Below are 16,450 nucleotides of genomic sequence, written 5' to 3' on the forward strand. Positions count from 1 at the left end.
TTTTTTTTTTTAATCAAGAACATGTAGCAGAATACGTATTGGCCTAAATTTATGAAGAAAATAGATTTTTTTATTGGATATGTTTTATAGCAGAAAGTAAAAAATATATATTTTTTTTTTTCAAAATTGTTGGGTTTTTTTTGTTTATAGCGCAAAAAAATAAAAATCGCAGAGGTGATCAATTCCCACAAATAGAGCTTTCTTTTGGTGGTATAAGAATGACATCAATTTTATTTTGGTTCAGCGTCACAAGGCCACGCAAGTGTCAGTTAAAGTAATGCAAAAAATGGCCTGGTCATGAAGGGGGGTAAATCTTCTGGAGGTCAAGTGGTTAACACTGGGGAGGGGGTGGGGGTGGGGGGGTGTTTGTGTGTATAAGGTGATTCTTTTTAGGTAGGCTAATAGATCTTCTATAATATAATAGGAGATTACAGAGAGGTGCACTAGGAATGACTGATATAAAATATGTTTGTGTGAAGTGTGCAAATGCTATAAAGACACTTTTTTTTTTTTAAACTCATTGAAAGTCAACAATCCATTTATATAATTATCAGAAGAAATGTATACAAAATAAATAAGTGTATGCCAGTATAATAAATGTGTATAATTATATATATATATATATATATATATATATATATATATATATATATATATATATATAATTATCATAACACAGGTATACAAATATAAAAACATTTTTTTTTACAACAAATGTATCCAAATATAATACCAAATTTCTTCAATTATAATAGTAAATGTATATAAATCTAATAAAACAGTGGGAATCTGCATATACAAATATAATTAAACAACATCCACCCTTATATATTAGGATATAATAGATAAGGAACAATTGACAAGAATCTTTTCCCCTGATGCGTTTTTCAACAAAATCGATGGGAATGCGCGTCGGCACGTGTTGTTGCTCTTTCTCGATTTGCTTTGCATCGCACTTTCTCTCATTATAACATGCATTGAGGCAGGCCTTAGTGCATGCATTGAGATCCGTTTTGACATGTTGGAAAACGCATCAAGCAAAAAAGAAAAGATGTGAATCTATCACTACTTTCTACCAGCAAGTGGGTACATTAGCTGTAAATCCCGTGGCCAGTGTGAGGACAGCCTCAGATAGTCCTTGGGAAGCCATGGGGGTGGGATTCAGACCACTAACCCGTTTTAAGGCAATCCTGCTCCGTTTGTTTTAGTGCTGAAGTGCTGTGCTGCTCTTACCATCTTGTCCTGGTGACAACTGTTCTCCCCATAACCTGTACAGTTGTCACCGGGACCATAAATGGGGTGAAATCTACCCAATGGGGTCCCAGACAGAAATAAATACATTTCAGAATATGTAACTCTTCCCCATTATAGGGAGATTCAGCAAACATAAGGTGCCCACATAATGAATTGTTTTTTATCTGGAGCCATAGGATTATAAAGAATCTCCTGCAAATGAGATCTCACCGTGCAAAGCACTACAGACATTATTTTACTTTATCTTACAGGTTCTCTTCTTCATCTTCATCTATGAACGCTTTGTTGAAGACAAAATTAAACAATTTGCCGACCTCTGTTCTCTCAGCAACGTGAGTGTTTTTATAGGTCCAATCACAGTGAAATAATATCTTATATAATACATATTATATTTTGAGAGCAGTGATGTCACTGCTGTATAATATAACATATCTGGAGTGCGGCGATGTCACTCCCGTATAATATATCATATCTGGAGAGCGGTGATGTCACTCCCGTATAATATATCATATCTGGAGAGTGGTGATGTCACTCCCGTATAATATATCATATCTGGAGAGCGGTGATGTCACTCCCGTATAATATATCATATCTGGAGAGCGGTGAGGTCACTCCTGTATAATATATCATATCTGGAGAGCAGTGATGTCACTCCTGTATAATATATCATATCTGGAGAGCAGTGATGTCACTCCTGTATAATATAACATATCTGGAGAGCGGTGATGTCACTCCCGTATAATATATCATATCTGGAGAGTGGTGATGTCACTCCTGTATATTATATCATATCTGGAGAGTGGTGATGTCACTCCTGTATATTATATCATATCTGGAGAGCAGTGATGTCACTCCTGTATAATATATCATATCTGGAGAGTGGTGATGTCACTCCTGTATATTATATCATATCTGGAGAGTGGTGATGTCACTCCTGTATATTATATCATATCTGGAGAGCAATGATGTCACTCCTGTATATTATATCATATCTGGAGAGCGGTGATGTCACTCCTGTATATTATATCATATCTGGAGAGCGGTGATGTCACTCCTGTATATTATATCATATCTGGAGAGCGGTGAAATGAATAAATAATGATGTTGCGCTGTGTAAAATGTAAATAACAGAATGCACAAAGTGCAATGAATAAATCAATGAAAAATACCATAGACGGTGTGCTAATAAAAACACATAACATGAAATATCAAATTAACAAGCGAGCAGAACAAAAAGTGACAAAAGTCCATGTGCAAAATCAAACAAAAATGAAGAGTCAGACGATATGATCCAGGAAAAAAAGTCCGTGACAGTTCATATACACAGCAATATATATTTTTAAACTGTCACTGACTTTTTTTCCTGGATTATATCGTCTGACTCTTCATTTTTGTTTGATTTTGCACATGGACTTTTGTCACTTTTTGTTCTGCTCGCTTGTTAATTTGATATTTCATGTTATGTGTTTTTATTAGCACACCGTCTATGGTATTTTTCATTGATTTATTCATTGCACTTCGTGCATTCTGTTATTTACATTTTACACAGCGCAACATCATTATTTATTCATTTCCCCTTTTTTTTCTGTCAAGGATCAGTTTACCTGGTGTTTGCTGCAGTGTCCCCTAGGTTTTTATAGTCTTATTTTTAGACAGCGCGGGAGTCATATATTTATATATCTGGAGAGTGGTGATGTCACTCCTGTATAATATATCTTATATCTGGAGAGTGGTGATGTCACTCCTGTATAATATATCTTATATTTTGAGAGTGGTGATGTCACTCCTGTATAATTTATCTTATATTTTGAGAGCGGTGATGTCACTCCTGTATAATATTTTTAAAAGTTTAAAAACTTGAAAATTTTTTTAAAGTCTTCTCCACTCCATCCAAAACTTTCCATGTTCAAAGTTGGGCTTTAATATGAAGTCATCCAAATCCTTTGCTCGCTCCTTGTGTTGGGTGTCGGATACTCTCCTATATGGTTGTGTTATGAAGAAGAATGTTCTTGCAGGTCTCGGTTCTGGTTCTGACCCACAAGTGTTATGGATATTACATACACGGCCGATCGGTACACGGACAAGCAGATGTCAGCATGGAGATGATGATGGACAATCTGAGGAAGGAGGAAGTGAGTGCTGCTAAGGATCACTTTTAGATATATTTGTTTTCTTGATATACGATAGGACAAAAAAAAAATGTAAATGCTTTTTGCGCAGGAAAACTTGTGTCCACTGAGGGGCCTGGAGCCGGGGTCAGACATCCAGACCTTCGAGGTGGTGCTGAGCGATCGTACACGGGAGCAATATGACAAGATAATGCAACCGCTTAGAGAGGTATGCCGTCCTCTTCCTCTCCCACATTGTTTGAATATAGCGGGTTAAGAATTGATCACCGGGCGGCACTAAACCAAAATGACTGTTTAGTTTGTAGAAAATAAAAACTCTCTTACTTTCTTATCTCACTGTCTTAATTTCTATCCAAATCTATTCTCCCTCTCCTTATTCTCCTCTCCCTCTCTTACTCTTCTTTCTTTTCACTCTCTTCTTTCTTACTCTTCTCCTACTCGCCTCTTCCTCATACACTCCTCTCCCTCTCTTACTCTCCTCTAATCTCTCCCACTCTACTCTCCCTCTCCTCCTTTTTCCTACCATACGCCCCTCTCTTATTCTCCTCTCATTCTCTTACTCTCATCTCCTTTTCTTACTCTGCTCTCCCTTTCTTGCTCTTCCCTCATTCTCCTCCTCTTTATTAACCCACTTTATTATTCCTCTGTTATTTTTCTCTCTCTTATTCTCATCTCCTTTTCTTGCACCCCTCCCCCATTTTTTGCTTTCCTTTCCCTTTCTTGCTCTTCCTGTCCCACTCTCCTCTCCCTCTTTTATTCTCCTCTTCATCTCTTATGCTCCTCTCTTTCTCTTATTATCCTTTTCCATTTTTACTCTGCTCTCCTTTACATTCCTACCCTACTCTCCCTTCCCTCTCTTACTCTTCTTACCTCCCACTCTCCTCCTATTCCTCTCTCCCCTCCTGCTTATACCCCTCTCCCTCGTATACTGCTCTCTTCTATTACACTTCTCTCTTCTCCTCTTCTCTCTCTGTCCAGGCTCCCAGAGGCCAGAAAGCCGGGAATGAGAAGAACCCAATGTTACAGCAACGGATCAGAACCTACTACACCGTTAACCGCTTCCTTTCTGCCTTATTGGATCACGTATGTTCTACCACATAATGCTGACCACACACATTACAACCCGACATCAGCAACTTTGTAGTATAAGAGCGTGCCCAATTGGATCTACATAAATGGAGCCCTATATGTAGAAAAAGGATGGCAGCATAATGGCTTCATTTTAGTGCTGCAAACTTCTATAGAAAGTGATCTGCATGGAGTTTGTATGTTCTCCCCGTGTTTGCATGGGCGTAGTTCAGTCTTATCTAAGTTCCTCCCACATACTGGGTCCTTTTTTATACTGATGTTTATAGAGATCAATAGCTTAAGGTTTAATTTGAGCACCCAAGTGAGTCAGGGATGTGACTTCTCCCCCTCTCTACCTGCCTGACTGTGCAGATGACGCTGCAGAGAGTTTCAATCAAACAGAGGAACCCTGAAAGCCAGCAATTTCTTTGTGAATCCTTTGGTCCATCCTGTATTAAAGTGGTTGCAAAGGCAGAAGGGTTTTTATCTTAATGCTTTCTATGCATCAAGCTAAAAAGCCTTCTGTGTGCAGCAGCCCCTCTAATACTTACCTGAGCTCCCTCTCTGTCCAGCGATGTCCACGAGTGTCTCAGCCGTCCGAGATTCTCCTTCCTGATTGGCTGAGACACAGCAGCGGCACCACTGGCTCGGGTGCCCCCATAGCAGGCTACCTGCTGTGGGGGCATTGAGCAGGAGGGAGGGGCCAGGATCACAGAAGAGGGACCCGAGAAGAGGAGGATCCGGGCTGCTCTGTGCAAATCCACTGCAACAGAGCAGGCAAGTATAACATGTTTAATGTTTTTATAGCAAAAAAAAAAAAACGAGCCCTTACAATCACTTTAAGTTTACCAGGGGAAATCTTCCAACAGAAAACATTGTTTTGGTGGGATTTAGCTCACATTAATTCTTTCTATTTTGCGAAGGAAGTGAAGGGAAATCTCTGCAATGGGACAGAGATGGCAAAAAGAAGACCACCAGAGGCGTGCACACAGGGTGTAGCGGATATGCCCTAATTACCCCATGTGGTGCAGATTTTCCCTGCTGCCCAGGCCCATTCGATGCCTGAACCCCCCCCCCCCTCCCCCCAGCTTCACTCCTCTCCTTACCCACCAGCTGTGGGATGCTTCAAGATGGAGAGCGGGGGAAGGGACTAGTAAATATGTCATTTACTGGCTCCTTCCTTTTCTTAATGAACACAGTGAGTGATCTGTACCGATCACTGCAGTTTCCATTCATAACTGAAGCATGCTTCAGTTTGTAAATGCTCAGGAAGACACTCAGCACAGAGCACATCCCATTCATTCACTGCCCCATGCAGCTGAGGCTGCAGAGAAATACATGTGTGTCTGAGCTTTGAGGGGCACACCCTAATGCAATAGGTTGCTCACACCTATGAAGACCACCCTTATGCTATCCAAAATCAAAAAATAAATGTATTTTGTTTTAGATATCCCAAAGTGGTTCTAAAGCCTCAAGGTTTTTTACCTTAATGCCTTCTTCTCTCCATTAAGATAAAGAAAAAACATCTCTGCGGCAAGATCCTCCCCAGCTCCCCCTTATTCTTACCTGACCCCGATCCAAACCAGCGACGTGCATGAGAGCAATGGCTCTCGTCGCTGTCTCCATCCTCATTGGGCAGATTGATTGCATTTGGCTCCTGCTGCTGTCAATCAAATGCTGTGATGAGGCGGAGAGCCAAATTGCCGGTCTGTGTCAATAGGCGCAAGAGGGGCCTGGAGTACCGGCGGGGGACCACAGAAAAGGAGGATAAGGGCTGCTCTGTGCAAAGCTATTGCTCAGAGCAGGTAAGTATACCATGTTTGTTATTTAAAAAAATGTAAAACAAAGGTTTAAAGTAATACTAAAGCTTTGTTTTTTTTTTTTAAATAACAAACATGTGATACTTACCTCCACTGTGCAGCTCGTTTTGCACAGAGTGGCCCCGAACATCCTCTGCTAGGGTCCCCCGGCGGCTCTCGTGGCTCCTCCCCACATCAGATAACCCCCTAGGAGAAGCGCTCTCCCGAGGGGGTTACCCTGCGGGCACGCTCCCGAGTCATTCATGCGGCGTCCATAGACGCCGCATGTATGACTCAGACCCCGCCCCATGGGTCATCAGATTTGATTGACAGCAGTGGGAGCCAATGGCTGCGCTGCTATCAATCTATCCAATCAAAGCTGGGACCCCGTGGAGAGCAGGACAGCGCGTCCCCGCCGAAGAAGATGAAGGGGCTCAGGTAAGTAAAACGGGGGGTACTGGGTGGCCGGTCACTGCCAGGTGTTTTTTTCACCTTAATGCATAGGATGCATTAGGGTGAAAAAAAACATGAGCCTTTACAACCTCTTTAATGTTACTTTAATGTTTTGGAGGTATTTCAGAAAAAAATCCTGCATTATAGGCACTAGATGGAGCTGATGATCATAGAAAATCACTGTTTTAAATAAAATATGATCAGAATTCCTCAACGCTGAGCAAGTTTTTGTCAAATTTGTCCAACACATTTTTTATAAATAGATCCCTAAATGTTTATAAAGGAAAAAATGTATATTAATAGTAAAAAAAAAGTAATTATGTAAAAAATATACAATTGACCACAAACCTGTTATTGCTTCTTTTAAATTCACCCTGGGTGCAGACATGGTGAATATTTGTGTAGCATGTTGGGGCGCAGAGTGACCTCAGATGTTCAGTGGTTGTCACTCATCTGATCTCTTTCATCGGCAGGTCTATAAGGATTTGGATTATGTGGTGAAGAACAAGCTGCTCCTGGAGAACATTCTTGACCTTGAGTTCCAACAACCCATCGACAAGTCAATATTTTATAATGGTGAGCATCTCCATGCAGTGTACCAGGTCATATACTCTGTGGCTGCCATGACACCCCAGACAACAAGTGAAATGTATTGGAGGACACTAATGCTATCCAGCAGAAGTTGAAACGCTGCTAAACGTAGAAATCTGCCCAGTTTTCATTTCCTCTGATTTTTAATCCACTAATAATTTGCCTTCCCTGGTTCATCCTTCCACCCTCATTAACATGCAAATTAAATATTAAATAAATCCTGTTTTCATTACATACATTATTTTAATGTCATCATTGGGTCTCTATGCAATGCAGGCAGATAATGTCTGGTAGGAGGGGCCTGCAGGGTGCTGTACATAGCTTCCTGAATACATCCCAGCACTCTGAATCAGTAACCTTCTCAGTAGCCCCGCTGCAAGCAGTGGGAGGAGTTATGCAATTATCGATATGCCTGGATGGGTGGGTGTCAGTCTGGAGGAGTGGGCTTTCCTAGACAGACTCTCTTTGCATGAAGACCTCCCTAGGTGACGCCCACATGTGATGCTGAGCCTCCTTGATTGAAAGAACTGAATAAAAGGGGCGGACCAGGGACATTCAGGCTGGGGAGGAAAGAGCTAATGATGCTGGACATCCTCCAGCCAGGAAATGAGGCAGGCTGTGTATGACTTGCTGCAGCTTCTAATGCACATTGTGAGAAGCTCACAGTGTGCAGTGAAATCAGAGATTTCAGTACAGGAAAGGAGCCGGTACAACTGCAAGACTGAAAGGAAAACTGGAGGTCAGACTTAAGCGGCTCAATTAATTAAACTCAGAGTTTTCACTTGACTAATTTTGCAGTAAAAATAATTGTGCGGAAATCGCTTCCCTCCTACCTAGTAAATATTAGCGATTACATTTTTAAACTGGCTCCTCAGTTACATGGATGAAATGCATTATGTTACTGATCCATCTCTGCTTCTATTTCAGATGAACGCCATCATTTTAACCGCGCTCTTTTCTACGGCAACGAGCTGGTGCTGCTTCTCTTTGATACTCTTCTGTTCTGCATCATAGACCTGGGGACACAGAATTTTATCCTGGCCACAATCCTAACCTTTGTCATTCAGATGGTGAGAAGATCTAGTTACTTTAAATGTCTACTAATAAGATACTGTACTGACGCTAAACATTTCCACATCTGTGGAAAATCTAAGGTGCATTGAAGGGTCAGTCCACCCAGAACTGATATTGCAGGGTCTGTTGGAGGCAGGAAAGGTTAACCTTCAAACTGTCTCTTCTTTTGGGAACTCCATTGGTGGTGAGATCCCTGCACTGGGGTCTGTACATCTGCTGTGCCCATTATGAGGGGTTCTCACCATCCCTGTGCTGAGTTTCCAGGTCTGTTCATTTGCTGTGACCATTATGAGGGGTTCCACCATCCTTGTGCTGAGTTTCCAGGTCTGTTCATTTGCTGTGACCATTATGAGGGGTTCCACCATCCCTGTGCTGAGTTCTCAGCAGTGTTAATTGCGTTGACTAAAACATTTTAGTCAACTAAATTGAATACTATTTTAGTCTACTAAAATACGACTAAAAATAAAACAATTGGGATAACTAAAATACTACTAAAACTAAATTGAAATTTGACTTCAAAATTAACACTACCTCAATACCTTACATAATAACATATTCGATATTTCACTCCAGCAGTATATAATGAGTTTGGAAATTGTAGAGAAGTGTTAACTAACGCATTACAATTTAATTACACCCATTCGATTTTAGAAGACTAAAATGTACTGGAGATTTAGTCGACTAAATACAACTAAAACTAAAACAATTGCAGAAGACTAAAACTAAAATGCCATTTTAGTCCTAGGACTAAAACTAAATTGAAATTTGCTGCCAAAATTAACACTGGTTCCTGGGTCTGTACACCTGTTGTGTCCATTATGAGGGGTTCCCACAATCCCCGTGCTGAGTCCCCAGGTCTGTACACCTGCTGTGCCCATTATGAGGGGTTCCCACAATCCCTACACTGATTTCCCAATGTTTTATTTAAAAATGTCATTAGTTGATGAGGAGGAACCAAGGAAGGTAAAAATTCAGCAGATTAACCTTCAGCTTTAAGCCCTGATAAAGGACCATGGAACTCACAAAACGTGTCAGCTTTTTAACAAACATTACCACAAATAAATATTTCTTTTATCTGGTGCTGTCTGATACTCTTCTTTTCACAATCTTTGGAAATATGGATATAGTTGTGATCGGTAGAGATCTGGGGCTATGTTATTGAATACAACGTTGCAGTTTATGTTTTTGGTATTTGCTCTCACGTTGTATAATAGATGATTTATTTGTTTTTGCAGTTTGTGCAAATTCTTCGCTCCCTGATCGGAAAGAAAAATCTGTCGGCTCAGACTCTGGTGGAAGAAAGTTTCCTCATCTGAGGACAAGATTCTCGTAATAGTTCTGCAACAGACTTCTCAGACACATACAAGGCCTAAGCATCCCTCACTTGGTACAATGGATAATTCAAGAGCCTGCACCGGCCTAAAAGGACAGGCTAAGCAGTAAACAGTGATTTCACACTCGTGGCCTTACAAATCTATTGTATCTTTGTATTTAAATCCTGTAAATGCTGAATGTACACATTTTTTTGCATATTTGTAATTTTGTACATTTATATTTTTGTATGTAATTAAGTAAATATACCAGAAATCTGTAAATTTGCCAAATTGTTGATCAATAATATTTTCTGTAATTGCAGTACATTTTGTTTAATTTAACATTACATCTGGTGTGATAAGCAACTTATTGGTCTATTTTATATGATTAAAAATAGTGCAGGAAATCTGCATGTACATTTATTCTGTACAATGTTCCTTAGGCTACTCTTTCTTCTAAAGGAATGTTCATTTGTTATGGGCAGTAGTAAAATACCACATTATGACCACTAGATGTAGATGAGGAGCATAGGAATAAAATATTCAAAAATATTTTGGGGCTCCCACATCTATCCCCGGATGGTTTGATTTTAATTATTGTTGTAACTTGTATTTTCCCGTTATTTTGGCACAATTTAAAGTTCCGTTTTCTGTCTTGGGATCTCCCCTGCCCTGTGGGATGGATGTGGGATTGGGAGCCCTGAAATTTTTTTTGAATATTATATTTTGGGATGATGCCTTTAAAGTTTTTTTTTATAAGCTCAGTCTGCATTTTTAGGTTAATATGTGCATAGGAATAAAATACAGCATTATGGCCACTATATGGAGATGAGGAGCATAAGAAAAAAATACTGCAGTATGGCCACTAGATGGAGATGAAGAGCATAGGAATACAATATGGTATTATGGCCACTAGATGGAGATGAAGAGCATAGGAATACAATATTGCATTATGGCCACTAGATGGCAATGAGGAGCATAGGCATAAAATACTGCATTATGGCTGCTAGAGGTAGCCGAGAAGCATAGGAATAAAATACCGCATTATGGCTGCTAGATGGAGATAAGTTTAGGAATAAGATACCATATTTTGGCTACTAGATGGAGATGAGGAGCATAGGAATACAATATTTCATTATGGCCACTAGATGGAGATAAGGAGCAAAGGAATAAAATACTGCATTATGGTCGCTAGATGTAGTCGAGAAGCATAGGAAAAAAATACCATATTATTGCCACTAGATGGAGACGAGGAGCATAGGAATACAATATTGCATTATGGCCACTAGATGTATCCGAGAAGCATAGGAAAAAAATACTGTATTATGGCCACTAGATGGAGATGAGGAGCATAGGAATACAATATTGCAATATGGCCACTAGATGGAGATGAGGAGCAATGGAATAAAATACAGCATAACGACTACTAGATGGAGATGATGTGCATAGGAATAAAATACTGCATTATGGGCACTAGATGGAGATGAGGCGCATAGGAAATACACATGTCTTTGTAACAAGAGATATAATGTAGCAATTCTATGTAACCAATGGTGAATCAATCATTGTGATTTTAAAACACATGGATCGGGAAGATTCACCTACAGTGAATGTTTGGTGAATGTCATTTATTGCTTTATACATACGCGGCTAAGGAGTAAAAAAGGAAACAAATGCTGTTAGAAATTTTCCTGTACTGGTCAAATGTTTGTTGTTTTTTTTTGGTTGACTTTAAAATGGAAAATATTGTATTTGACCACTAGATGTCACTAGGTCTCATAGAAAAATCCTATAATGGTTATTGCCATCTATTGGCCAAATGTGATATTTTCTGTTTTAAAGCAATTTAAAAAGGTTGGTCCAGCACAGGAAATAATGCATTGTTTTTCCCCATTCATTCGATGACTGGTTCACTATCGAACAGATTGCTTATCCAAAAGATCTGCCTGTGTGATGGAAGACATGTCAGATAAGATAAATGGACTATGGCAACAAAGGATTGAGAAATGTTCCTTTAAAAAATACTTTTATTTACATACAGAAGCACACAAAGTCCAAAATATATAACAGTGCTATTACACCGAAAAATATGTGATTGTTTCATCATTACACTGAATCTGCATTTTTAAAGGGATCGTCTAACTAAAATAAATATTTATTTAGGAGTCTGAATTGGTTAAATCACCTAAAGTCTTATTCGTTTTCTCACTAACATCAAGTACTCAGTACCAGCATTTACTGTTAGGTTTCTCCCCAGTAGTTTGTGTCTCTGCCCCTCCCAGAATGGTGAGATTTCCCTGCATTAGTTTGTGTCTCTGCTCCTCCCACAATGAAGAGAATTCCCTGCATTAGTGTCTCTGCCACTCCCACAATGATGTGATTTCCCTGCAGTAGGTGTGTCTCTGCCCCTCCCACAATGGTGAGTTTTCCCGGTGTCTTGCCGAGAAAGTTCGCCCGGCGGATAAGGACCCCCCCCCCCCCCGTACTGCGCAGGCGCAGTGCTTGCGCAGTATGAACTACTAGGAGCCGCCGAAGATAGCCGAAGCTGAAAATCTTCAATCAGCTGTACACGGCGCCTGGGCCCTGGGTCCAGGTTCAAGCCCCACCATCCAAGTGGACCTAGAGGGAGAATAAAAAAGTGCCGAGCGAAGCGAGGCCGTGCCTGAAACGTGGCGAGCGAAGCGAGCCCGCGAGGGGCCCTCTTACAGGCGCCGTGTACAGCTGATTTCCAACTATTCCGCTTCGGCTATTTCCGCCGGCTAGAGGGGGTCCTTATCCGCCGAGGGGAACTTTCTCGGCAGAACACCGGGAGTAGTTTGTGTCTCTGCCCCTCCCACAATGATGAGATTTCCCTGCAGTAGTTTGTGTCTCTGCCCCTCCCACAATGATGTGATTTCCCTGCAGTAGGCGTGTCTCTGACCCTCCCACAGTGGGGACATTTCCTTCAGTAGTTTGTGTCTGCCCCTCCCACAATGATGATATTTCCCTGCAGTAGTTTGTGTCTCTGCCACCCCCACAATAATGTGATTTCCCTGCAGTAGTTTGTGTCCCTGCCCCTCTCACAATGGTGAGATTTCCCGGCAGTAGTTTGTGTCTCTGCCCCTCCCACAATGGTGAGATTTCACGGCAGTAGTTTGTGTCTCTGCCCCTCCCACAATGGTGAGATTTCCTGGCAGTAGTTTGTGTCTCTGCCCCTCCCACAATGGTGAGATTTCACGGCAGTAGTTTGTATCTCTGCCCCTCCCACAAGGCCTTAATGAAGGTGTCAGTGTCTCACAGATGGATTTGTAATGGTCATAGCACTGGGGCAGGGCTGAGAACTCTGATGACACTCTATAACCAGCATTGGATTAAAATTTCCAGCAACCACAGACAACAGAAAACTTTGGGTGGAGTTGTGCTTTAATAACTGAGAAAATATACTCTTCTTTCTTGGTATGCATAATATTTAGACCCCTATCACACTGGGGCAGTTTTCAGGCATTTTAGCACTAGAAATAGCGCCTGTAAAGCGCCTGAAAACTGCTCTTGCTGCCCGAATGTGGAAGCCCGAGTGCTTTCACACTGGGGCGGTGCTCTTGCGGGACGTTGGAAAAAGTCCTGCAAGCAGCATCTTTGGGGCGGTATGGGAGCGGTGTATACAGCACTCCCAAAACGTCTCTGCCCATTGCAATGAGTGGGCAGCGCCTCGGAAGCGCCGCAACACCAGTGTTTTTAACCCCTTCTTTGGGGTTAAAAGCGACACACTAGCGGCAAAAAAGTGCCGCTTGAACAGCGGTAAAGCGCCGCTATAACAAGCGGCGCTTTACCGCTAACGCTCGGGCGGCCCCAGCGTGAAAGGGGTCTTATAGATCATACAAATATAATAATTTTACAAATAAATAAGTGACACGGCAATCTATAGCCTGTAAAATGTGCTTTTCCACCACAACACAAGTCGCAGTTATGTAAACGGCGCGCACGGCTGTAATTCGTAACCTCCGAAGTCGGTCTCGGCTGGAAAAATACACAAATTCGCTTTCCTGTTTAACTTTTACACAAATCACTTAAAACAAACACTTCTTTCCGCTGCGATTCCTTCAAAGCCGCTCGCCTCTTGGCAGGAGTTCAGAGGAATGAGAATGCCGCCATTAAATCCCCATCCAAACACGGGGCCGCCACCGGGGAGGACCGGCGCAAAGACAGCACTTTTTTATTCAGCGAGGTGAGGAGATGAATTTGCCGGTCAGAGCGCCAGCTGGCGAGTGCAAATTTTTTGGCGGGTATTGAAGGACGCAGAGATTGTTTTATGTGAATGGATCACTGAAAACGGATTTCTCCAACCTGCGTGTAAACAATGCAGCGCCCGGTGACGGTCCGGGGGTCAGGTCACGCTACATCAAGTCATGGTTTTCAACAACTGTCGTGTTTTCACAATACAGAAATAGATGTGTTAAAAAAAAAAAAACATATCCACTTGACCTCCGGAAGATTTACCCCCCTTCCTGACCAGACCATTTTCTACGATACGGCATTGCGTTACTTTAACTGACAATTGCGCGGTCGTGCTACACTGTACCAAAATAAAATTGATGTCCTTTTTTCCCCATAAATAGAGCTTTCTTTTAGTGGTATTTGATCACCTCTGCATTTTTATTTTTTTTTTGTGCTATAAGCAAAAAAAAAAGACAATTTTGAAAAAAAAATATATATATTTTTACTTTCTGCTATAAAATATAGCTAATAAAAAATTTAAAACATTGAATTTCTTCTTCAATTTAGGCCAATATCAATTCTGCTACATATTTTTGTTAGAAAAAAAAAATCCGAATAAGCGTATATTGATTGGTTTACAAACTATGGGATATAGTTATGGAATTTTTATTTATTTTTTATTTTTTACTAGTAATGATGGCGATCAGCGACTTATAGCGGGACTGCAATATTGCAGCAGGCAAATCGGACACCTGACACTTTTTTGGGAACCGGTGACACCAATACAGTGATCAGTGCTAAAAATATGCACTGTCACTGTACTAATTACACTGGCTGGGAAGGAGTTAACAGCAGAGGCGATCACAGGGTTAACTGTATGCCTGGCCAGTAATTTACTACTGTGGGGGAGGTGCTTGTACTAGTGGAAGGCAAAGATCCATGTCCCTGCTTTGCAGAAACACAGGATCCATGCCTTCCATATTGACACATCGGCAATCTGCCTTGTTTACATAGGCAGACTGGCATTCTGCCTGTGTAACGAATGATCGCCGGGTGCCGGTGGACATTGGGCCTGCCGAGCCCACTGAGTGAGCCTCTGGTATGGTGTTGGTGACAGGAGGATCAGAACCAGGATCACTGTGGTCGGGTATGGTGTTGATAACAGGAGGATCAGGACCGGGATCACTGTGGTCTGGTATGGCGCTAAGGACAGGAGAATCAGGATCACTATAGCCTGCTATGGCCTAGGGGACAGAAGGATCAGGACTGGGATCTCCATGGTCTGGTATAGTGTTGGAGATCACTGTGGTCAGGTATAATGCTAGGGACAGGACCAGGTTCATGTTGATCAAATATGGTGCTAGGGACAGGGGGACCAGGACTGGGATCACTGTGGTCTGGTATGGTGTTGGGGAAAGGGGAATCAGGACTGGGATCACTGGTCAGGTATGGTGCTAGAGACAGGAGGATCAGGACCAGGATCTCTGTGGTTAGGTATGGTGTTGGGGACAAGCGCATCAGAAGCAGGATCACCGTGATCTCGTATGGTTAGGGGGACAGAAGGATGGGGATTGGGATCTCCATGGTCTGGTATGGTGTTGGGGATCACTGTGGTCTGGTATGGTTTGGGGGACAGAAGGATGAGGACCGGGATCACTGTGGTCTGGTATGATTTGGGGGACAGAAGGATGAGGACCGGGATCTCCATGGTCTGGTATGGTGTTGGGGATCACTGTGGTCTGGTATGGTTTTGGGGACAGAAGGATCAGGACCAAGATCAATGTGGTCACGTATATCACTGTGGTCTGGTGTTGTGTTGGGGAAAGCAGGATCAGTACCAGGATCATTGTAGTCTGGTACAGTTCTGAGGATAGAAGGATCAGGACTGGGATCACTATGGTCAGGTATGTTGCTAAAGACAGGAGGATCAAGACCAGGATCACTGTGGTCAGGTATGGTGTAGGGGAAAGGAGGATCAGGATCACTGTGGTCAGAAAAAATGCTAGGAACAGGAGGATCAGGATGGGATCACTGTGGTCAGGTATGGTGTAGGGGAAAGGAGGATCAGGATCACTGTGGTCAGGAATAATGCTAGGGACAGGAGGATCAGGACGGGATCACTGTGTTCAGGTATGGTGTAGGGGAAAGGAGGATCAGGATCACTGTGGTCAGGAATAATGCTGGAGACAGGAGGATCAGGATGGGATCACTGTGGATTGGTATGGTGCTGGGGACGGGAGGATCAGGACCAAGAACACTGTGGTCTGGTATGGTGCTGAGGACGGAAGGATCAGGAGAGAGATCACTGTGGTCATGGGGTTAACAGTCCTCAAATTTGGTTCATTTTCTCACTCTTGAATAATGTACTCTTGTGGGTTCCTCGTCCTCTTCATCCTCCGTATCCTCATCACTATCCTCTTCTTCTACTTGTGTCTGCCTCTGAAGGATGCTGGGCAGGCTCTGAAAGAAAAACATCCCCAGATTGTACTAAAGGTTTATAGCACCAGCAATGCACACAATGATACACAGCAGACTGATAAGCTCATCTTTGTCACTTTGCTCTCTCCTCCTATCA

General features: G+C 42.1%; 2 protein-coding genes across 2 annotated transcripts in view; one reads left to right on the plus strand and one right to left on the minus strand.

The window, feature by feature from the left end:
• LOC141112713 (meckelin-like) overlaps window positions 1-10,047 on the plus strand; it is a 40,108-nt gene extending 30,061 nt beyond the window's left edge. Inside the window, exons 22-28 of the mRNA XM_073605733.1 lie at window positions 1,506-1,586; window positions 3,270-3,386; window positions 3,475-3,591; window positions 4,362-4,466; window positions 7,177-7,279; window positions 8,222-8,364; window positions 9,604-10,047. Of these exons, the coding sequence (XP_073461834.1) occupies window positions 1,506-1,586; window positions 3,270-3,386; window positions 3,475-3,591; window positions 4,362-4,466; window positions 7,177-7,279; window positions 8,222-8,364; window positions 9,604-9,684 (747 nt within the window). The 3' untranslated portion in view covers window positions 9,685-10,047. The remainder of the gene's footprint in view (window positions 1-1,505; window positions 1,587-3,269; window positions 3,387-3,474; window positions 3,592-4,361; window positions 4,467-7,176; window positions 7,280-8,221; window positions 8,365-9,603) is intronic.
• Window positions 10,048-11,690: 1,643 nt separating this feature from the next.
• CIBAR2 (CBY1 interacting BAR domain containing 2) overlaps window positions 11,691-16,450 on the minus strand; it is a 57,015-nt gene continuing 52,255 nt past the window's right edge. Inside the window, exon 10 of the mRNA XM_073605734.1 lies at window positions 11,691-16,335. Coding sequence (XP_073461835.1) covers window positions 16,216-16,335 — 120 coding nt within the window. The 3' untranslated portion in view covers window positions 11,691-16,215. The remainder of the gene's footprint in view (window positions 16,336-16,450) is intronic.

Source organism: Aquarana catesbeiana, linkage group LG11, assembly GCF_042186555.1.
Source record: "Aquarana catesbeiana isolate 2022-GZ linkage group LG11, ASM4218655v1, whole genome shotgun sequence".
NCBI classification, from domain to species: Eukaryota; Metazoa; Chordata; class Amphibia; order Anura; family Ranidae; genus Aquarana; species Aquarana catesbeiana.